This window comes from Lithobates pipiens, unplaced genomic scaffold, assembly GCF_037356315.1.
Source record: "Lithobates pipiens isolate NorthernLeopardFrog02 unplaced genomic scaffold, aLitPip1_a1.2 Scaffold_8, whole genome shotgun sequence".
NCBI lineage: Eukaryota > Metazoa > Chordata > Amphibia > Anura > Ranidae > Lithobates > Lithobates pipiens.
Genome location: NW_027507903.1, coordinates 551,407,104 through 551,430,890, shown reverse-complemented (window position 1 = coordinate 551,430,890; position 23,787 = coordinate 551,407,104). Strand labels below are relative to the sequence as shown.

General features: G+C 42.7%; 1 protein-coding gene across 2 annotated transcripts; it reads right to left on the bottom strand.

Annotated features, from left to right (window-relative positions):
- Positions 1-1,969: 1,969 nt before the first annotated feature.
- GINS4 (GINS complex subunit 4) lies at positions 1,970-23,786 on the bottom strand. 2 transcript variants are annotated; one of them, XM_077469885.1, is made up of 8 exons: positions 23,640-23,786; positions 20,100-20,207; positions 18,193-18,279; positions 18,005-18,118; positions 12,957-13,054; positions 9,637-9,725; positions 7,744-7,834; positions 1,970-2,660 (listed from the first exon to the last, which is right to left on the bottom strand). In XM_077469885.1, the coding sequence occupies exons 2-8, from the start codon at positions 20,193-20,195 to the stop codon at positions 2,564-2,566; spliced, it is 672 nt and encodes a 223-aa protein (XP_077326011.1). In that variant the 5' UTR covers positions 20,196-20,207; positions 23,640-23,786; the 3' UTR covers positions 1,970-2,563. The 2 variants fall into 2 exon arrangements, with proteins under 2 accessions (XP_077326011.1, XP_077326012.1); XM_077469886.1 differs by having other exon boundaries at positions 23,647-23,775.
- Between the last annotated feature and the right edge of the window lies 1 nt (position 23,787).

Genomic DNA, 23,787 nt, shown 5'->3' with positions numbered 1-23,787 from the left:
AATGGCATTTTAGTTTTAGTTCCATTTTAGTCTTCTGCAATTGTTTTAGTTTTAGGCATATTTAGTCGACTAAATCTCCAGTACATTTTAGTCGACTAAAATCTCTAGTACATTTCAGTAGTTGCAATTTATTTGTAGTCATAGTCTTTTGACTATAATGGCTTTTAGTTTTAGTCATATTTTAGGCATCTCAATTGTTTTAGTTGTATTTTAGTCTACTAAAATAATATTCATTTAGTCAACGAAAATGTTTTAGTCATTTTAGTAGACTAAAACATTTTAGTCTACTAAATTAACACTGCCCGCGACCGCAACCACAAGCATCAGCACCCCCGCAATGCAGTGGGCACGCACACCTGCTATCCCTAAGGAGCTAACATACAGCTACGGTGGTTCGCAGGATCGTGCCGACCTGCCGCAGTATAATGAAGGGCAGCTGGTCCGCAAGTGGTTAAAACTCTTTTTATTAAGAATTTAAAAAACAAATGACATAAATTTTCTACATAGTCACCTTCCTTTGCAATGCATTCTTCCCAGTATCGTATCCAACGAAAATATAAAAGTGTGGAAACTTTTTGAAGAGATTTTGTATGAGGCTCACTTTGCTTAATTGAAAGGAGCAGCAATGGGTTCTAGTGTTGCGCCTCCATATGCAAACACTTTTATGGACAGAATGGAGAACTCGTTTATTTTTAATAACAAATTGTTTCTGGACCACTGTAAGGGGTGGTCCAGATTCATTAATGATGTGTTCGCTATATGGACATAGAATCACTTTTATTGTTTCATGATTATTTGAATTATCTTGTGCCAGGTCTGCAATTTAACATTACCTATGGTACAACACAGGTGTCTTTTAGAGACCATGCTGACCATACAGGGATCCAAAATTATGAGTGATCTGTATATAAAAGCTACAGATCATAATCAGTTATCACATTAGACCAGCTTTTACCCTCCATGTGTATTTAAATCTATTCCCAAAAGCCAACTGACTCAGGTAACTAGGATTGTAAATGATACAGAAAGATGCTATCAGCAACTTAATGAAATAGAAAAGAGACTCACACAGAGGGGTTACCCTTCATATAAATATACATACATACATACACACACACACACACACACACACACACACATACTCTGATGAACTTTGGCACACCGCCTTGGTCACAGCAAGTTGGTGTGCTGAAACGTGTCTGTCTTGCATCTTTTTCCATGTACCAATAAACTTTTTCATTTGGATACGGACGTAGAGTTGCCGGATTTTCCGATTTTGACTGTAGCCTATGAGAAAGTGTCTGGAGCTCTGGAAACATCTAGAGTTTTCCGATTAATGTCAAAATCTAGAACTAGCAAATTATAATAATAAATAATAATATAATACACACATACACATATATACACACACACACACACACAAAATATTGTCAAAAGTATGGTGATGCCTGCCTTTACACACACATGAACTTTAATGGCATCCCAGTTTTGGTCTGTATGGTTCAATATTGAGTTGGCCCACCCTTTGCAGCTATACCAGCTTCAACTCTTCTGGGAAGGCTGTCCACAAGGTTTAGTAGTGTGTTTATGGGAATGTTTGACCATTCCTCCAGAAGCGCATTTGTGAGGTCAGGCACTGATGTGAATTAGAAGGCCTGGCTCGCAGTCTCCACTCTAATTCATCCCAAAGGTTTTCTATCAGGTTGAGGTCAGGACTCTAGGCAGGCCAGTCAAGTTCCTTCACCCCAAACTCGCTCATCCATGTCTTTACGGACCTTGTGGACAGCCTTCCCAGAACAGTTGAAGCTGTTATAGCAGCAAAGGGTGGGCCAACTCCATATTGAACCCTACGGACTAAGACAGATGCCATTAAAGCTCATGTGTGTGTAAAGGCAGGTGTCCCAATACTATTGACAATATAGTGTATATTATAAATTAAATGTTTATTAAAGTTTTACCAACCAATGACAAATTGTAACAATATCTTTATTCTCTGTTGATACTTCAAAACTTGCATTAAGGATCAAACCCCCTAATTGTCCAAGTACACATTTGCAGAGAGTACTGAGCAAACAATAAGAAAACATATATGCTACGTGTCAGTATTTTCTATGTGCACACATTACATGACATCCTCCTAGCAGTGCATGATGGAAGATTGCATTAAATAGATAAACTCTACTGTATGCACCGTGACATGGCTCCACGGTCTGTATAGACACCGATACGTATGGCTGTAGACTTGCACATCAACACAACATCTTAGAAACTTCACAAGCCAATAATAATTCTCTCTCTAATCCACAGCCATTTCCAGCATACACATAAATTCTATGGATTCAAGTTGCTCATCAGTTCTGGAAAAATGTCCACTGCTAAGCTGTAATCCAATACCACTCATTACTCGAAGTCACACGGTACACTGAACTAATGAAAATGTAGAAAAGTTCAGATTCTTAGCTTCCAGGCTCAGTCATTTCACTACACCTCCGCTGCCATCCTCTGGTCAGAACAGGCATTGCACCACGCATCTCAGTCCATAGCAGATGTTCTTTCTGTGATTTTAGATGAGTTTTACAGCTCCTGTGGCCACAAGGGGCGCTATTGTACGATATCGGATAAGATGCTGAGATCCGACCTCCATGTCTATAGCGTATTCACTGTGGGAACGGACAATTTTAAGTTAAACAAGTCATATCATTAAATGGTAATAAGTTACCAACTACCCTTTATTGGAAATGATTTCCCTATAAAACAATGCTGGTATTGCTAGTTGCATGTTGTGCTGATCCTCTAGTTCCAAAGTTTTCTTGCCAGCTAAAAGAATGAAAATGCCGACCAGGAGTTCTGCATTAAATAATTTGTAATAAAAACATCTTTGCCATTCTGGAGCTTCCCTCCAACCACTTTACATATTATTTTAAATACAGTATCTCAGAAAAGTGAGTACACCCCTCCTAATTTTGAAAATATTTTATTATATCTTTTCATGTGACAACACTGAAGAAATTACACTTTGCTACAATGTGAAGGAGTGTACAGCTTGTATTTCTGTCCCCTCAAAATAACTCAACACACAGCCATTAATGTCTAAACCGCTGGAAACAAAAGTGAGTACACCCCTAAGTCAAAATGTCCAAATTGGGCCCAAATTGTCATTTTTTTCGGCCACTATTATTTTCCAGCACTGCCTTTAACCCTCTTGGGCATGGAGGTCACCAGAGCTTCACAGGTTGCCACTGGAGTCCTCTTCCACTCCTCCATGATGAGATCACGGAGCTGGTGGATGTTAGAGACCTTGCGCTCCTCCACCTTCCATTTGAGGATGCCCCACAAATGCTCAATAGGGTTTAGATCTGGAGACATGGTTGGCCAGTCCATCACCTTTACCCTTAGCTACTTTAGCAAAGCAGTGGTCATCTTGGAGGTGTGTTTGGGGTCGTTATGTTGGAATACTGCCCTGCGGCCCAGTCTCTGAAGGGAGGGGATCATGCTCTGCTTCAGTAAGTCACAGTACATGTTGGCATTCCTGGTTCCCTTAATGAACTGTAGCTCCCCAGTGCCGGCAGCACTCATGCAGCCCCAGACCATGACGCTCCCACCACCATGCTTGACTGTAAGCAAGACACACTTGTCTTTGTACTCCTCACCTGGTTGCCGCCACACACGCTTGGCACCATTTAACCATATAAGTTTATCTTGGTCTCATCAGACTACAGGACATGGTTCCAGTAATCCATGTCCTTAGTCTGCTTGTCTTCAGCAAACTGTTTGTGGGCTTTCTTGTGCATCATCTTTAGAAGATGCTTCTTTCTGGGGCAACAGCCATGCAGACCAGTTTGATGCAGTGTGCGGCGTATGGTCTGAGCACTGACAGGCTGACCCCCCCACCCCTACAACCTCTGCAGCAATGCTGGCAGTACTCATACGTCTATTTCCCAAAGACAAACTCTGGATATGACGCAAGTGCACTCAACTGAAGTGTAAAGGAGGGGTGGGGGGGTCTTTTAGACCCCCGATCCCTCCATAAAGAGGACCTGTCACCACCTATTACTGTCACAAGGGATGTTTACATTCCTTGTGACAGCAATAAAAGTGATCAATTTTATTTTTTTTTTTAAACAATTTGGTTTTTTTAAAATAAATAAAATAAATAAAAAAATAAAACAATTTTTTTTAAAGCGCCCGCCGTCCCCGCAAGCTCGCGAAGCAAAGAAAACGCATACGGAAGTCGCGCCCGCGTATGTAAACGGTGTTCAAATCACACATGTGAGGTATCGCCGCGATCGTCAGAGCGAGAGCAATAATTCTAGCACTAGAACTCCTCTGTAACGCTAACCTGGTAACCGTAAAAAAAATTTAAAGCGTCGCCTATTGAGATTTTTAGGTACTGTACTTTGTCGTCAATCTACAAGTGCACGCAATTATAAAGTGTGACATGTTTGGTATCTATTTACTCGGCGTAACATTATCTTTCACATTATGCAAAAAATTGGGCTAATTTTACAGTTTTTTTTTTTTATTCATGAAAGTGTCCCTTTTCCCAAAAAGTTGCGTTTAAAACACCACTGCGCAAATACCGTGTGACATAAAATATTGCAACAATCGCCGTTTTATTCTCTAGAGTCTCTGCTAAAAAAATATATATAATGTTTGGGGGTTCCAAGTAATTTTCTAGCAAAAAATATGGATTTTAACTTGTAAACACCAAATTCCAAAAATAGGCTTAGTCATGAAAGGGTTAAACCGCTGTTTGGTCTTGGCCACCGTGCTGCAGCTCAGTTTCAGGGTTTTGGCAATATTCTTATAGCCTAGGCCATCTTTATGTAGAGCAAAAAATATGGAGCAAAAGAGAGCGCACGGCACCCCTAGTGTGATTCCGTTTAATAATAAAAATTAATTGAAAAGATTGAGGGTTGCACTCACAAACATCCAGTATACAGTAGCATATCCATAGAAGCCTCCTCTCCTGATCTGCAAGTCAGTTGGCTCACAGAAACTAGTGGCGTTTATCAGGGGAACTGTAGACACAGCCCACCTACTTCCTGGTCTTAAACGCCGCTCAGGTCCTGTGCAACCCTCAATCCTTTCAATGTATTTTTATTATTAAATGGAATCACACTAGGGCTGTCGTGTGCTCTCTTTTGCTCTATATTTACAGATCTGTGTCTGCCACCCAGTGGACTTATTGGAGAGCTGCAACACCTAGAGCGGAGTTTATACATTCAGACTGCTTGCTGTTGGATTTGGCATATTGGGGACAGCACTTTATTTGGTTTGTTTTTATGTAGAGCAACAATTCTTTTTTTCAGAAGAGTTCTTTACCATGAGGTGCCATGTTGAACTTCCAGTGACCAGTATGAGAGAGTGAGAGCGATAACACCAAATTTAACACACCTGCTCCCCACTCATACCTGAGACTTTGTAACACTATTGAGTCACATGACACGGGGAGGGAAAATGGCTAATTGGGCCCAATTTGGACATTTTCCCTTATGGGTGTACTCACTTTTGTTGCCAGCAGTTTAGACATTAATGGCTGTGTGTTGAGTCATTTTGCAAATTTACACTGTTATACAAGCTGTACACTACTTTACATTGTAGCAAAGTATCATTTCTTCAGTGTTGTCACATGAAAAGATATAGTAAAATAATTACAAAAATGTGAGGGGTGTACTTTCTTCTGTGAGATACTGTATACTGCAATTCTGTACTTGTCAAATATGCTGCAGTATCCCTCCACTAAGTCTGGCTGTATCCATTTTAACTGGGTACAGCTGAAGCTGCTGCCTGTTCACTTCCTGGATTCAGACAGACACAAACCTCCAGCTCTGCAGCTCTCATTGGCCCTCTTATAACCCCCCCCCCCCCCAACTCTCAGGAGAGTGAGAGAGAGAGGGGTGGATGATGTCATAAGCCTAGGCTAATGACTAGACAATAAACAGGAAGTGGGCTGTATAAGGTATTTACTGGCAGAAAAAAAGTTTTATGATCCAAAGTTAAAACAACAAGGGCAGAAGATTTAGTAGATGGAAAGTTGAAAAAATGACTGAAGGTCCACTTTAACAGCATAGCCTACATTGATGCTTGTTTTTAGTTCCTCGTTATTTTTGCAACATAGTATAAATCTTATATATTCTTAGACAGCTTGTTTTCTAGGCAATTTTCTAATTCTGCTTGTACACATGGGCATCCATATTTGTTCATTCCATGTACAGGAGCGTTTTCTGCTTTGCAGGGCTACTTGGACTGTGCTACTATTTTCCTTTCTCTCCCTGTTTGGCCCGAATAGTGGACTGTGGGGTTGATTTACTGAAACTGGAGAGAGCAAAATCGGATCCAGCTCTGCATAGAAACCAATCAGCTTCCAGTTTGTTCGTTTTTTCCCCTCAAAGCTTAACCACTTGAGCTCCGGAGGGTTTTACCCCCTTCCTGACCAGACCATTTTTTTTGCGATACGGCACTACGTTATTTTAACTGACAATTGTGCGGTCGTGCGACACTGTATCGAAATACGTTTTTTTCTTTTTTCCCCCACCCAAAAAAAGCTTTCTTTTGGTGGTATTTGATTAATTCTGGGTCTTTTATTTTTTGTGCTATAAACAAAAAAAAAAAAAAGACAAAAAAAAAAAATTAATTATATATAACTTTTTTTTATTACTTTCTGCTATAAAACACAGCCAATAAAAATAAAAAAGAAATCCAATAAGTGCATGGTTATAGCGTCTACAAACTATGGGATATTTTTATTTATTTTCTTTTACTAGTAATGGCAGCAATCAGTGACTTATAGCAGGAATGCCATATTGCGGTAGACAAATCAGACACTAACTCATGCGTTTGACACTTTTTGGGGACAAATGACACTAATACAGTGATTGGTGCTTTAAAAAAAAAAATGCATTGTCACTGTACTAATGACACTGGCTGGGAAGGGGTTAACATCAGGAGCGATCAAAGGGTTAACTGTGTGTCTAGGTTGTGCTTACTCTCCGTGGGGAGGTGCTTTGACTAGAGGAAGGCACAGATCCGCGTTCCTGCTTAGCAGAAACACAGTATCGATACCTTCCCTTCTGACAGGTCGATTGTCGTTCTGCCTGTGTCATCCACAGCGGCAGTGGACATCGAGCCCACGGTACCAGCCACTGGGCTCCCGCTGTGTGTGATCACAACAGGAGCAGGTCGCCGGCGCCGCACATGCCCCAGACCCAGAAGTGTCAGATCACATACTAGGTTTATCTACGGTAGGCAGTCTGCAAATTGTTAATTGAACACGCTGATGTTAGAAGCTGATTGGCTGCCGTACAGATCTGCACCAGATTTTGCACTCTCCAGTTTTACTAAATCAACTTGTGCCAAGTCCAGTATTGCACATAATGTAAATTGGGTCCCAAGTAGGTGAGATGTCTGCAAAGGACTGCCATTCCATTTAGTGCCAGACATGCTACTAAAATAAAAGACTACTGCTCCTTTGAATAAAAACGTGCTACTCCTTCCCCAGGAATATTCCTGATTAGCTGAGTAGAGGCGTACCCAATGGTATAATGGACAAAGGGCTGGCTGTGTGACACTTGCACTGCAGGCAGAATGCAGTAATCCCAAGGTGATTGGGTGGGAGGGGTTATAGCCTCAGGGAGGCCGGCCTTCTGTTTTCTGGCAGTGTAACTGCAGCACTGATCACAGACACACAGGTGTATGCCGCTTCACCATCATGTAGAAAAGGCAACACAGTTCTGTCCCCACCTTTGCTCATCTGTCTCCGGCTCCACCAGGATGCTCTGTTGTTGTTCTTTCACCCGCAGAAACACAAACGAGTCCAGGTTTGGTTTGGGCACTACAAAAAGATGACAGGATGATATAATTAGATAAAAAAAGTTTTAGATAAAAAAGAAAGGTGCGCCCGGTGTTCAGAGAAATGCGACGTCTAAAATATGGATTTGTGGACGTTTATTAAAAATTTGTAGCATGTACATCAAGCCAATGAGTTTTGGGGAAATAGACATCCCCTTCTTCAGGGCTGTTGCTGCGAACTATTTGGTGTGTACAATTTCCATGTAGTGGTTATGTTGGACCAAGGTTTCTGAATGGCAGGATCTTTTTTACAGTTGTATAGGCAGCAAATAGTGTGCACAACAGCCCTGAAGAAGGGGGGAGGATTGGGGTCTATTACCCTAAAACGCATTGGATTGATGTGCATGTTGCCAATTTTTTCATTTTTCGACAAATCATATTTTAGAAGTCACATTTCTCTGGACACCAGGCACTCCTTTCTTTTTGATATAAGTCTACAAGCTGAAAACGATCTTAAAAGGGAGGAGCTGCAATCTGTAAAAAAAAAAAAAAAAAAAAAATTATTAAAGCGGGAGTCCGCCGTTTTTTTTTTTTTTTTAAAGCCAGCAGCTACAAATACTGCAGCTGCTGACTTTTAAAATAATGACACTTACCCGCCCAGCGCGCCCACGATGTCGGCACCCGAAGCTGATCTCTCGATCGTCTCTCGGGTGCCGCCGCCGCCATCTTGGGTATGGGAATCAGGAAGTGGAGCCTTTCGGCTTCATTTCCCGGTTCCCTACTGCGCATGCGCGAGTCGCGCTGCGCAATAAGGATGGTCCCCGCTGTTTCTGGGATCCGTGTGTTTCCCAGCAAGCAGCGGGGGACCTTTGGAAAGGGGCGTAGATTCTGCGGAAAGGGGCGTACCTTCTGCAGAATCTACACCGGAAGTGGGTGCAGATACCTGTACTGTACAGGTACCTGCACCCCCCTCCCCCCTGAAAGGTGCCAATTGTGGCGCTGGAGGGGGGAGAGTTCCAATGAGCGGAAGGTCCACTTTAGGGTGGACCTCCGCTTTAAGGTCAGCAGCTACAAATACTGTAGCTGCTGAATTCTAATATAAGGACACTTACCTGTCCAGGGAGCCCACAATGTCTGCACCCCATTCATAAATCGGCTTCGGGTGCAGGCACCAGCATTTCTTTTTAACAAACAAAGGTTCTTTATTGTTGTCACTTAAGTAAATTTACAGTATATCCATTGGTACCTTACAGAACATTGCATGGAAGTACACGTGTACATAGAGGGTGAGGCGCCAGCATTACAAGTAAGGAAAACCAGCAGTGAAGCCTTCTGGCTTCACAGCCAGTTTCCTACTGCACATGTGCGAGTAGCGCTGTGCATTGTGAATGGTCCCGCCATCTTCTGAGACCTGTGTGTGTCCCAGAAGGCAGTGGGGAGGAAGGAGGAGCCAGAAATGTCATACATCGCCGACGGCGATCTTACCCAGAAGTGGGACCGTTACCTGTCAAAAAACAGGTATCTGCCCCCCCCCCCCCAAAAAGGGAAAACGTGGCAGTGGTGGGTAAAAACAGGTGGAGCGCCACCCCTTTTGGATGGAGCTCCACTTTAAGGTTGCACAGAAAAGGCAGCAGCCCAATCCCTAAGAGGGCCCATCGCCTCCATCCATCACTGGGCACTATCCACTGTAAGGCATTTCCTTCTTTCTGCCCACACGCATAACCACTCAGGGCCAGGAATCAATCCAGTTAATCCAGCACGGTCTCCAACACAAGCAGGAAGACAGAATGTACACAAATCAACAAGCTTTCTATTGACCTCCCTCCCATATTACCAGTTACTTACCACATCTCAATAAGTCCAGTGTTTGTAGGTTGGGGGGCATGTGGCGCAGAGCCACACTTTTCAGTAAAGTCTCAGTGTTTGCCATATACCTGCAGGGACAGGACAGAGATTTATTCCGTGGCTGATAGTAGAATGAAAAAACTGATAAAATCCCTGCTTTGATGAGAACAAAAAATAGAAAGGGAGGTTCTGGGGCCCTTTCCAGAAGAGGTTATTTGCAGCAAAGCGCGTAGGCCAGAGTCTAAGTTTGTGACATCATCACGCTCTGTGAACCCCCTGGACGTAATGTGCTGTTTTTATTGTCTTTTTTAACTATGACAATTGGTTTAAATAAAAGAGACGTGTTCTCTATTAGCTTTACACTATGCCGTTCCACCGGTTTATGTTTTAATTATAGCACACTGCTGAAGCGGAGGGCGATCCGTGACCCCTGACCTGACATGGAGTTTGCGGGTGGCTCTGTGGTGGAAGTCTGCCCATATAACAAGCTGGTTTTCACTGCTCTGTAATAAGGGGTCAAAGAGTTCTGTAAGAAAGAGCCATCTAGTGGTTGGTGGAGGTACACATCGGGGCATGAATTTATGGACACTTGCTGAAGTAGTATTACCAGTTCACACCTCCTGCAACTACAACTTTCATTTATTATTATCCTACTATGCTGTTCCTATAAAAGGAACTCCTCTAAATGTGTTTTTGTGTGCGAGTCCCTGTTGGAGAGATTTCCCCTCATCCTGTCCTGACAGATTTGAAGAAAAAAAAAAGCTGAAAATAAATCTACTCTTTCCTGAAATATTGCCAAGAGTAAGGGCCAGTTCACACCACATGCAGTCCAGTGCATTTTTTTTCTGCATCAAAAATGCATGGATGGTTTTCAATGGCATAGTTCACCCCAGTGCTTGCAGTTAGAGAAAACAAGTAGAACATGCTGCATTTTTTCTGGACTGTACTGGAACGCTGTAAAACGCATCAAAAGCGCACTGGAATGCAGCTAAATGCACTAAAAACACACTGCAACACACTTGTCCTTATTTAGGGCCAGTTCACACCACATGCAGTCCAGTGCGTTTTTTTCTGCATCAAAAACGCATGGAAAGTAGGCTATATGGTTTTCAATGGCATAGTTCACACCAGTGCAGTCAGTTCCAGTGCATTCCAGAAAAAAAAAGTCGAACATGCTGCATTTTTTCTGCACGGGAACGCTGTAAACGCACCGAAATGTACCAAAAACGCACTGCAACACACTTGTCCTTATTTAAGGTTAAGAAAAAAGAGGGGAGGGGGAAGCACTTGACTGCATCAAAAACGCACTGGAACGCATCAAAAACTTCCATGCAGAAAAGCACCTGGAATGCATCCAGACTGCGTTTCTATGGTATGAACTGGCACTAAAGGTTAAGAAAAAAAAGGGGGGGGGGACAAAACACTGGACTGCATCAAAAACGCACCAAAAATACACATGCAGAGAAGCACATGGAACGCATCCGCACTGCATTTCTATGGTGTGAACTGGCCCTAACAGAGAGCAATTAAATGTAAACATAGGTCATTCAAAATGAAGCCAAGCTTTGGCTGGAGTGAGAATTTAAAGGCATAGTCCATATTTTATGCCATGTTTCATGATAAACTCATATGTAGGTTGTAAACATGAAACAGGATTAAAAAAAAAAAAAAAAATGGACCTTGCAATTAATGTAAAAGTGATGGGTTTTGGGGGTGGCAGGGTTTTTTTTTAAATACTGTTTCATATATATATATATATATATATATATATATATATATATATATATATATATATATATATATATATATATATATATATATATATATATATATATATATATATATATATATATATCAGTCATGCACAACCACATCATCCAGGCTGGGGATTCTTTGCCAGTAATGACTACAAGTCCCATCTGCCACCTTGGGAGACAGGACTTGTAAGAGCACACCTCCATTGTTGCTCTTTGGTTTAGTGGCATTTCCTCCAGCCAGGGCTGTACCTCTCTGTACAGACCCAAGGCTGAATGTAAACACTGAGTCTGTGCATTGCACCCGGGACACACACAAAAAAGTTTTTTTATATCAATATTGGTATTAAAAGGGTGGACTATGACTTTAATTACAAATAGAGTTTATAAAATGGCAAATGTTGCTACCCAACTTACAATATAATCCTTTAGCATGCTTCCAGTTTAAAGTTTATGTAAACCCATCATTTCATATTCCTGATATTTGCCTACTCTACCATCTACTTGTATCAGAAAGTCTCCTGTTCTATTTGTATTGCTTCCTTTGTGTGAAATCCCTGGTTTCTTATTGAAAACTGACCACATTAAGCAGGAGAACGTGGTCAGTTTTCTAGCCGTGCTTGGAACTCAACCTGCTCTCTTCCAAAAATCAGATTTATCCTGACACAACCCCCCCCATCAATCCCCGCCCCCACAGCCAATCACTGGGAAGCTCAGTGTACTGCTGCTTCTCCACCCCCCATCTCTCATGCACCCGAGAACAGAGGGAATGTAATCAATTATAAAAAAAAGGGGGAAAAAGTGTTTATGGGTTTTTTTATATGTATACACAAATGTTTTTCCTTTCATTTCTATTTTAAACTCAATGTGTTTTTTATTTTTTTACAAGGTGAGGGTTTACATATGCTTTAGGCATGTAGATGGACTTTACAGTGAAACAGACGCTTGCTATAGGCTCTTCACAGAATGCAACAGCATCTATTCATTTGATATGGTGGACCTTGGAGCTCACACTCATGAGAACAGTTTCAAGAGAAAATTATTTTGGTATTTTCAGTCTTATACCGTGTACACATGACCTGACTTTCCGGCAGACTAGGTCCGACGTGATCAGTCCGTCAGACAAACCGATTGTGTGTGGGCTAATCCGATCGTTTTTCAAAGAAAAAAAAAATCTGACGGACCTAGAAATAGAACATGTTTCAAATCTATCCGACTGCTCAATTCCGACGGACAAAATAAATAAATAAAATCGGGGAAACCGTTCGCCTGTGTGCTGGTCCGATGGACCAAATATGACGCAAGGGCAGTTATTGGCTACTGGCATTGAACTTCCTTGTTTTGTCCCGTTTACGTCATTACTTTCAAAATGAACAGACTTTCGAATGGACTTAGTCCTCTCATTCGGAAAGTCTGTCGGAACTCCTCCGAAAGTCCATCAGGAAGACCATCGGACCTAGTCTGGCGGAAAGTCTGGTCATGTGTACGCGGCATTAGGGTATGTGCCAGTCTATCTTCTCTCAGATACATTACTGCCAGGTAACCAATTCCAGAAAAATGACTCACTCTTTTGCAAAAGCAAACTCCTCCGGGGACAGATGTGGCGGCTCTCCTTCCCCGCGAGCCTTCTCCTTTTCCAGAACATGCGGGAAAAACTTCTCTATCTGATAACAGATCGAACATAAAATAGTTGTTTAAAATCTTACTTGAATAAGTAAATAATACATCAACTTTTATTTTTTGGTTGTAGAGAGCGCAGGAAACAATTACAACCTGTCAGATTCTTTCTTTTACCCTTTCTTATTGAGAATTCTTATTGGCACCATCAGTTTGCAGATCGCTTAACAATATAAATGAGTTTCTGACATCACTTTCTGCATACCGCCCCAGTAAGTGAGCTCAGAAATCACTGAAGTCGGGGGGAATCACCATTTCCTTCATTTACAATCCCTGAGACATAACAGGAAGTGAGGGAAAATTCCTTCTGTGATGTCACCAAGCACACCTGTCCTTACTGAAAGTTATCCCAATGTAGGGCCGAAACAACTAACTCATTAATTAACAACTAATCAATTATGAAAATAGTCAACTATTTTCATAATCGATTAATCGCCCAGCCGATTAGTTGGCCTGCATACAGAAAGCATTATTTGTTTACATATCAGGAACTACAGTGCAACACACATACAGCTCAATACACCGTCCATACATGCAAGTGCCTGAGAACTTGTGAATGTGTGAGGAGCAATGCCTCATGGGACATGTAGTCCTGGGCAGGAAGTGAGTGGTTGCTATAGTATAGGGGCGCTCTGTACTGTACTTTGCAGCTTGCAATTGGGGCACTCTGAAGGCAGGAGGAGCCAGAAGCAGCGGGTCGGGGTGGGGGGAGACACCAGAATGGGAAAATCGGGGCTGCTCTGTGCAAAATCATTACACAGTAGGTAAGTATGACATGTTTGTTAATTAAAAAAAAAAACCTAGAGAAGGTGGAGGCTGATAGACTGGAGGTAATAGGAGGGATTACAATTACATTTAAAGTAAACTTTTACCAGAATTGTGCATTTATATATAAAATGATCATATCCGTGAAAAAAAAAAGTCCTACTTTAATATAAAAGATTTATATCTCCCTTCCACCCTTCATATAGCTTCATGTCTTACTCCTAGTTATAATATCCTACTCCTTGGTGTATTTATGAATTAGATAATTATCTGCTCTTTTTGTACTATAAAAGGGACAATTTTAATTATTTTAACCCCATTATGACAGGTGATACAAAAAAGGCAAGCTGTCGCTACTAAACGTCTTAGGCCTGGTTCATACCCATGTGTTTTTTGGCACGTTCACATGTATGTTTTTTTCTGCCGCTGCGTATTTGGAAAGAGTTGAGGACTTTTTTCAACGTAAAAAAGTGCTTTTTTTTTGGTTCAATAGACTTCAATGGAGAAGCTGAATAAAAGCATGTAGTGCATTTTTGCAGCGATTTGCATTTTTTAATCTGCCCAACAACAAATTGGCTCCAAAAAAATAAATAAAAATAAATCGCGTGTGCAAAAATGAATGGGATCAAAGGCAAACAGCATAGCCTTATGCTGGCCATACATGTATCAATTTTTGGATGAGAATATTCATACGAAAAATCTTTGTACATTCGCTGAAAGAATAACGTTTGAAAATTTCACTTCCTTTTAACATTCAGTTTTAAAATTAATGTAATTTCTGAACGAAAAACGCATACACAGGGAAAGTTCTATTGACCAAGAAGTTTTCTATTCTGCTCCTTCCCATCACTGTGGTCAAAAAGAATGTTGATTTCACCCCACTAACGATTAGACAATCAAATTAATGTTTTTAAAATTACATTTTTTTAAAGGAAGACATTGTTTTTGTATGGCCAGCATAATATATTACAGTTCTGTCTGAAAATCAGCAAAACAGTCTTTAAATAAAAAATTTGATCTCCGAGTCCGATGATGTTTACCAGATTCACACTCTAATGGTATATACAGTATATCTCTTCTGTCTGTTATTCTCAGAGTGGATTAAAGATTTTGCTCCCTAACCATATAGTTGGTTATTTATATTTACCACTGTATATAGGTATTTAAGAATAAATTGCCTTTTTTTTAAACTTTACATATTAACTAAATTATACACACCATACTTTTGTTTAAGGTTATTATTGGATTAATTGAAACAATAATTGGCCATCTAATCGATTATGAAAATAATCGTTAGTTGCAGCCCTATCCCAAAGATTCATATTCTAGTGTCTTCCTTCTGGGTTCGTAGGCTGCAGCTGGCCAAGCCGAGACGACGTCACTCCTGCACGCACAGCCGTGGCACAGAGCTCTGAAGGAACATCACGGGCATGCGTTGGTGATGCCACCTGCTGCTGCCCACTAGAACATCTCTTAAATGGTGCACATTTAGGAGATATTAATTTAAACTACAGGTAAGCTTTATTATATTATTATAAGCTTACCTGTAGATTAAAATAAAAATAGTGTTTACTACCACTTTAAAAAAGTATGGATTTAACCACTTAAGGACCACCTCCTGCACATATACGTCGGCAGAATGGCACGGCTGGGCACAAGCACGTACCGTTACGTTGCTTTTTAAGTGCCCAGCCGTGGGTCAGGAGCGCGCCGGCGGCGGCACGTTCCCGACACAGTCCTGAGCTCCGTGACCGTGGCCGCGGGACCAGCGGACCCGATCGCCGCTGGTGTCCCGCGAACGGGTCACAGAGCTGAAGAACGAGGAGAAGTCTGTGTAAACAAACCGCTCCCTGTGCTTCCTAGTGTGGCTATCACTGATCGTCTGTTCCCTTTTATAGGGAAGGACGATCAGTGACGTCACATGCCAGGCCACACCCCCCCACAATAAGAAAAAACACATAACGTCATACATAACGCCTACACTGCCCCCTAGTGGTTAACTCCTTCACTGCCAGTGTCATTTACACAGGAATCAGTGCATTTAAATAGCACTGATTGCTGTATAAATGACAATGGTCCCAAAAATGTGTCAAAAATGTCCGATGTGTCCGCCATAATGTCGCAGTCACAATAAAAATAAAAAAATAAAATCGCTGATCGCTGCCATTACTAGTAAAAAAAAAATAATAATAATAAAAATGCTATAAAACTATCCCCTATTTTGTAAACGCTATAACTTTTGTGTAAACCAATCAATAATCACTAATTGCGATTTTTTTTTACCAAAAATATGTAGAAGAATACGTATTGGCCTAAACTGAGGAAAAAAAAAGTTTTTTTTATATATTTTTTGGGGATATTTATTATAGCAAAAAGTAAAAAATATAGCATTTTTTTCAAAATTGTCGCACTATTTTTGTTTATAGCACAAAAAATAAAAACCGCAGAGGTGATCAAATACCACCAAAAGAAAGCTCTATTTGTGGAAACAAAAGAAAGCCAATTGTGTTTGGGAGCCACGTCGCATGACCGCGCAATTGTCAGTTAAAATGACACAGTGCTGAATCGCAAAAAGGGTCTTGGTCCTTTGGCTGCAAATTGGTCTGGGGCTTAAGTGGTTAAAAAACAAACAAAAAAAAATAATCAAAAAACACACATACTTACCTAAGTGGATGAAGCATTGGTCCAATGCTGCATCTCTCCCCTGTCACCTCTAAGACCAAGAGCTGAGTGATTAAAGACTGCCGCTCAGTCCTCTAGGAGCAGAGAGACAATGGCAGTCAGTCACCAGCTCTGTGCTCTGCCCCTCCAGTGCTCACTGGAGTGCCTGGTTGTGGAGGGGGCAGAGGAGGTTGGCTCAGTCTTCCAGCAGGGCACTAAGAGGCTGAGCCAGCTGCCAGTCAGGGATCTGGGTGGATCTGACATTAAAGTCAGGATTTGCTTGCATGGCGTCAGGCAACAGCAAACTTTATCCTGCTGTTGACTGAATACAGATCACGGAGTGCAGAACAGAGTGTACTCCTGTGACCCACAAGTGGAGTATGGTCAAAAGAGCTTTGGCCCTACTTCTCCTTTAATTCAGTGGCCACAGAGTGTGGCATTTGCATACATCCAGAGCTGTAAATCATGATGGCCCTACCTTATCTGTGTATTACTGCCCCATAGTCCCTTTGCCTCTGTCCTCAGGACACAGTCCCATAGAAGTCAGTAGAACACTAATACAGAGGTGCAACCAGCATGTGAACAGTCACTAGAGGCCATAGCTGTCAAATCAAGGCAAATATGAAATTGCTTAGGTCAGGGTAAAGGGGGGCACCCCCTGTCGGAACACAATAGAAAAGCAGGGGATATCACTGTACTAACATCTGATTATTAGTACAGGGCTCCAACCTGAGCTGTCAGGTAGTGTGTACAGGGCTTTAGACCAGCAGCATCAGTAATGAAGAGTAACAGATGAAGTACAAAGAAGCTCAGCATTAGAATTTTATAACTAACATGTGATGGACACCAGCAGAATAAATAAGAGGGCCATTATTCTCAAACTACATACTCTGTTTATTCTGGGTTTTGTCCGATCTAGATAACACAATAGCTGGGTATGTATTAATGCTGAACTCCAGGCAAACAGTTAAATACAAATAAAGCTTTCCAAACAATTAGTAATCCTGCCCAGACAGCCTTGTGTAGCATGGCTGGGTCCTTGACCTCCCTGAAGTTAGGTAATAAGCCTGGATATACAGCAGCCTGGACAGAGAAGGAGCAGGATCTATTTATTAATGGTGTATGGATATTCCCATATGCTGTCAGTAACACTGCAGGGTGCCACACAAGGAAGTCCAATGCAATATTTAAAAATCTAAATTGTGATTGTGTGCACACCGCCAGGCTGAAGCACCTATTATGTTTTGGGGATCTCAGACTCCAATGGGATAATATTCATGTGCCCAAGCACCACATTCTATGAAGACAAGCACATCTTTGCTGGTGGCTGCAGGCAGGTTGAGCTGGGAATTCCAACTCAAAGCTCTTATTTCTGGAGTCCCTAGGAAAACAAAAAGAAGCCAGTGGGTGATAAAACCGGCTGACATGCACCCTAAATTGGAATATTCGTTTTGGGTGAATTAACTTCCATCCATTACACATCATCCAATAAATGAATAAAAATTCCATACTTTGAGTAATCGACTGCGTAGATAACTGCTGAGCATGAATCGGATTCTTTCTATCTCCATGTGATGGAAGCTGATCTTGAGGTCTCCCTGTCGCGCTCGTTGCAAATTTTGCTCCTAGAATAGAAAAAGGTGTTTAGTTCTCAGACACACCGCCATCAGCAAGAAAAAACAATCATCAAATCGATTACCATATGGTTCAACTGCTCCATCACACACTCCACTATCTCAGATTTACTCTCCAGTAGTTCAGGTGCAAACTTCTCATTGAGCCAAGCCTGGGGAGATAACAGGTCACATCATTAATGTAGTGTGTAACATGTACCTACCACAAATACATGGAAACATGGATCAGACAGAGGTCATTTTTGGCTCTACTGCTGTGTCTTATGGTGCATGACCCCCCCCCATATACACAGCATTCAGCCCTGTCTGAATGAACAATATAGTGTACAGGAAATATACACATGCGATTCCTGCCCAGATCTAGCCAAACATCTGTGTGAATTACATCTCTAATTATCATACAGGTAAAACTGAACTCCGGCCTTACATTCAGTCTTGTACAGTTTCCTCTCCTGTACCGAAATTGTTCACTCCGATTTCACTGCACACTGAGAGCTTCTCTCAGCATGCATTAGAAACTGCAGCAAGTCAGATAGAGCCTGCCTCATTTTCTGGCTGCAGGATGTCGAGCATCATCTAGCTCTTTTCTCCCCAGCCTTGCTGCCCCTGTCCCTTTCATTCATTGAATTCCAGTTCTTTTAGCAATGGAGGCTCCTCATCACATGTGGGGTTTATCAAGGGCAGTCTGCTTGCACATGTAACCTGCCTAGGAACATCTGGTGATGGGCTTTCATTTAATTGTATTGAAAACCTGTAGCCACTATAACCTTCTAATACTAGCTGCCATAACCCCGGTATCCTCTTCTTTGGCCGGCGGTCCTCTTTCCATCATGAGTGGTCTCTGCGGCGGATTCGCCACAAGATCTCTTTTATTGGCGGCGGGAGAGGAGCCCCTCCCGCCGCGCTCTGGTGCCCTCTCCCGCTTACCGGAGCCGTCAGCAGTGGCGGAGGCGATCGTATCTTCACCCTTGCTGGGTATGGAGACAAGTAAGGGAAAGATGGCCCCCACCCGTCTCCATGATATTGCAGGGCGGAAGCGACATCAAAACGTCACTTCCTCCCATAGCTCTTTTTTTTTTTTTTTTTTTTTTGCATTTTAGTGTAAATATGAGATCTAAAGTCTTTTTGACCCCAGATCTCATTTAAGAGGTCCTGTCATGCTTTTTGTTCTATTACAAGGGATGCTTGCATTCCTTGTAATAGAAATAAAAGTGACACAATTTTTTTTTTTAAAACAGTGTAAAAAAAATATATATATATATTTTTTTTTTTTTTAAACACACCCCGTACCGCCAAACTCACATGCAGAAGCGAACACACAAATGCGAGTAGCATCCGCATATGAAAACGGTGTTCAAACCACACATTTGAGGATTCGCCGCGATCGGTAGAGCAATAATTCTAGCCCTAGACCTCCTCTGTAACTTAAAAACATGCAACCTGTAGAATTTTTTAAACATCGCCTATGGAGATTTTTAAGGGTAAAAGTTTGTCGTCATTCCAGGAGCGGGTGCAATTTTGAAGCGTGACATGTTGGGTACCAATTTACTCGGCGTAACATTATCTTTCACTAAATAAAAATAAAAATTGGGCTAACTTTACTGTTGTCTTATTTTTTAATTAAAAAAAGTGCGCTTGTAAGACCTCTGCGCAAATATGATGTGACAGAAAGTATTGAAATGACTGCCATTTTATTCTCTAGGGTGTTGGAAAAAAAGGTATAATGTTTGGGGGTTCTAAGTAATTTTCTAGCAAAAAAAAAATGTTTTTAACTTGTAAAGAACACAACTCAAAAAGAGGCCCAGTCCTTAAGTGGTTAATTTATAAAAAAAAAAAAAAAAAGAGAAGAAGGAGGAAGAGCGATTGGCCATATTACTAATGTATCAGTATGAGTGACAAGTACATCTGCACTACACAGGAGCTGGGCTCCACAGTAGCGTCTTATATTCTATTACTACAATAAACTTCTCACCTCCTCCAGCTTGTTAATGAGTTCTGCAGGCGTCAGGACTTCTTCACTTCCAGCATCAGAGGCCTCATCAGACAGGGCCAGATCCTCTTCCATCATGGACAGTGAAGACTGCAAGGAACAAACAGATTTAGAAATTGCTACATCAAACTACTATTTTTTGGTTATAGGACAAATAATAAAAACCGCAGAGATGATCAAATACCACCAAAAGAAAGCTCTATTTGTGGGGAAAATAAAGGACATCAATTTTGTTTGGGTACAACGTCACACGACCGCGCAATTGTCAGTTAAAGTGACGCAGTGCCGAATCGCAAAAAATAGCCTGGTTATTCAGCAGCCAAATCTTCCGGGACTGAAGCGGTTAATCAATAAACTCAATTTAAATCATCATTTTTAAAGAGCAGCTGTCATCTCTGTCCCACAGCGACTCCTCCTCTGACCCGCTGGTGACTCACCGATGGTCCCATTCACTTTAATGGGACAGCTGGTGACGTGGCAGTGATACAACAAGGTGAGGGACGCGGCGGCAGCAGGTGAGTGGATGCCCGCTAACAGGCACTGCCATGATGGATCTGAAAGTTCAAACACGATCATTTCATCGCAGCGAGTCTTCTCATGATGCCGCTTCATTCAGGCCACCAGGCCTCGTATCTCTTTGTTGCATTGCTTGCATTTTGCATACATCCCTGCTTTACCCATAGGGAGAGGAACCTCATTAAAGGGGACCTTCAGTAAGTTATTCATCTTTCCATCTATTACATCTTCTGCCCTTGTTGTTTTAACTTTGGATAGTAAAACAATTTTTTTCTGCCAGTAAATACCTTATACAGCCCACTTCATGTTTCTTGTCTGCTAAAAAGCCTAGGCTTATGACATCATACATATCTCTCTCACTAACTCTCGTGAGAGTTTGCCAGGAAGAGAGGCGGATGAGTCATAAAAGGACCAATGAGAGCTGCAGAGCTGGAGGTGTGCCTCTGTTTAAATCCAGGAAGTGAACAGGCAGCAGCTTCAGCTGCCCACAGTTATAATGGTTGCAGCCAGACTCGGTGGAGGGAGATTTCTGCAGCATATTTGGCAAGTACAGAATTACAGTATATATAAAATATGCAAAGTGGTTGGAGGGAAGCTTCAGAATGGCAAAGATGTTTTTATTACAAATTATGTGAGCAGACTGCAGTTCCTCTTTAAAATAATCCCAAACGGGGTCTCTTTTACAGCCTGATGCCATTTTCCTCCTCAAGGGAGAAATAAAGCACTTCAAGATATGTGCAGAAAGATCACAAGGTTTATAAGCTGCTTAGAAGGTTTCACTTTCATTTTTACTGCTTGCCCTTCCTCCTCACACGTAGAGCCTGGTACAGATTCATTTCTCTTCAAACAATCATACAGTTTTTAATGTACACAGATTTGCAATACCATGGGATAAAGGAATATTCCTGAACTTTGTTTTGGTCACTGTGAAACTGTGTGAATACATCAATACAATGCATGTTATCTCAGCTGGAAAAGCTTGGATTCATTGAATGAGTTTACCAAAAATGTAACTATTGTAGAATATACAGCTTCATGCTACATAACCAAGCTCCATTTCATGATGAATAAACTAAATTATTGTATATTAAATAGAAAAACTATCTTTAGACAGTTTTCTAGTCCAAAACCATTTTATTAAAATAAATTAGATGAAAGTTAAAAAAAAAAAAAAAAAAGATATTTCAATAAAAAATAGATTTTTTTAAATTTATTTAAAAAAAAAATCATCAATTTCTTTCCACCCTGGTTATCAGTTTATACAGCATCTGATCAGACCGATCTCCGTTTGATTAGATGCTTTGGAGAGCAGAGCACAGATTTGGGGTCTAAATAGACCCCAGATCTCTCTATAAAGAGGACCTGTCACTCTCATGCCATCACAGCGGATGTTCATCCCATGTGGTATCAATAAATTGATAAAAAAAAAAAAAAAAAGGGACAGCGTAAGAGGGGAAAAAAAAGAAAAGGAAAAAAGTTTTAAACAAAATGTAAAAAAATACATTTAAAGTGCCCCCCCCCCCCCTGTGCCATAACATGCATAAGTCCCACACATATATGTAACTGAGATCACACCACACATGAGGTACCTCACATATCAGACAAATATCAGAGTGAGAGCATCAATTCTAGCTCCAGATCTCTAAAGCCCCATACACACAATCAGATTTTCTCCCGAGTTTTCCCTTCAGATTTACCAAACCGTATAATATGAGGTCAAACCTTAGGAGTTTCAATGTGTATGTAATCAGGCAGGCCCTTCTACTACATGGTTTTGGGAAATCTGAAGACAAAAATCTGCAGAAAATCTGATAGTGTGTATGGGGCTTGTCTTAACTGGTAACCTGGAAAGGCTTTCACCTGTCTCCCGCCCACCGTATAGTGGATTGACGGACGGGCAGGACGACCCTCCTTCTGAGAGGATGTCATATGACGTCCTCCCATTCTTGGCATGCAGCGCGGCGATCAATGGTCTCTAGGACACGCTGCATCACGATAAAGAGCCTATGACATAGGCTGTGTACCATGTGATCAATTGTGTCCAATCACAGTGTGAAGACCGGCGCGGGGGGGGTTGGTTATGGGTCACGCAGACCGGCGGGGAGGGGTGTGGTCATGGGTCGCGCAGACCGCCGGGGAGGGGTGTGGTCATGGGTCGCGCAGACCGCCGGGGAGGGGTGTGGTCATGGGTCGCGCAGACCGCCGGGGAGGGGTGTGGTGGTCATGGGTCGCGCAGACCGCCGGGGAGGGGTGTGGTGATCATGGGTCGCGCAGAGCGGCGGCGGGGGGTGGTTATGGGTCGCACAGACCAGCGCGGGCGGGGGGTGGTCATGGGTCGCACAGACCGGCGGCGGGGTGGTTATGGGTCGCGCAGACTGGCGCGGGGGGGGGGGGTGGTCATGGGTCACGCAGACAGGGGAGGGGGGTGGTCATGGGTCACGCAGACCGGCGCGGGGGGGTTGGTCATGGGTCGCGCAGACCGGCGCGCGGGGGGGGGGCGGTCATGGGTCGCGCAGACTGGCTCACGGGGGATGGTCATGGGTCGCGCAGACCGGCGCAGGGGGGGGTTGGTCATGGGTCGCGCAGACTAGCGCGCGGGGGGTGGTGGTCATGGGTCGCGCAGACCAGCGCGCGGGGGGTGGTGGTCATGGGTCGCGCCGAACGGCGACAGGGGGGTGGTCATGGGTCGCGCAGACCAGCGCACGGGAGGGGGGGGGGGGGTGTGGTGGTCATGGGTCGCGCAGAACGGCGTGCGGGGGGGGGGGGGGGTGGTGGTCATGGGTCGCGCAGACCCATGGAGACTGGAGACAAGTTGCAGGGTTTGTGTAGACTGTAGAGAAAAGCAAGACAGCGAGGAGTAACTCAGGAGATGATGTCCTCCCCCCTCTGCACAGCTGGTAGGGCCGCCATTACACTGACCCTCCACTAAGAGAGCACAAGTCCGCTTTATCCCCCTCCCCCCACAATATCTCCTATCACCGCATTAACCGACCCCCCCACACACACCGATCACCTCCTCTCCGGACTCTTCGTTTTTCCCGCCAGCTCGTACATTGACGTCACTCCGAGGAGGGATTCCCCGCAGAACCCCGCCTCCTCATGAATATTGGACTACACAGCGGGCCGCTATAGCGCGGAGCTCCGCCCACAAAGT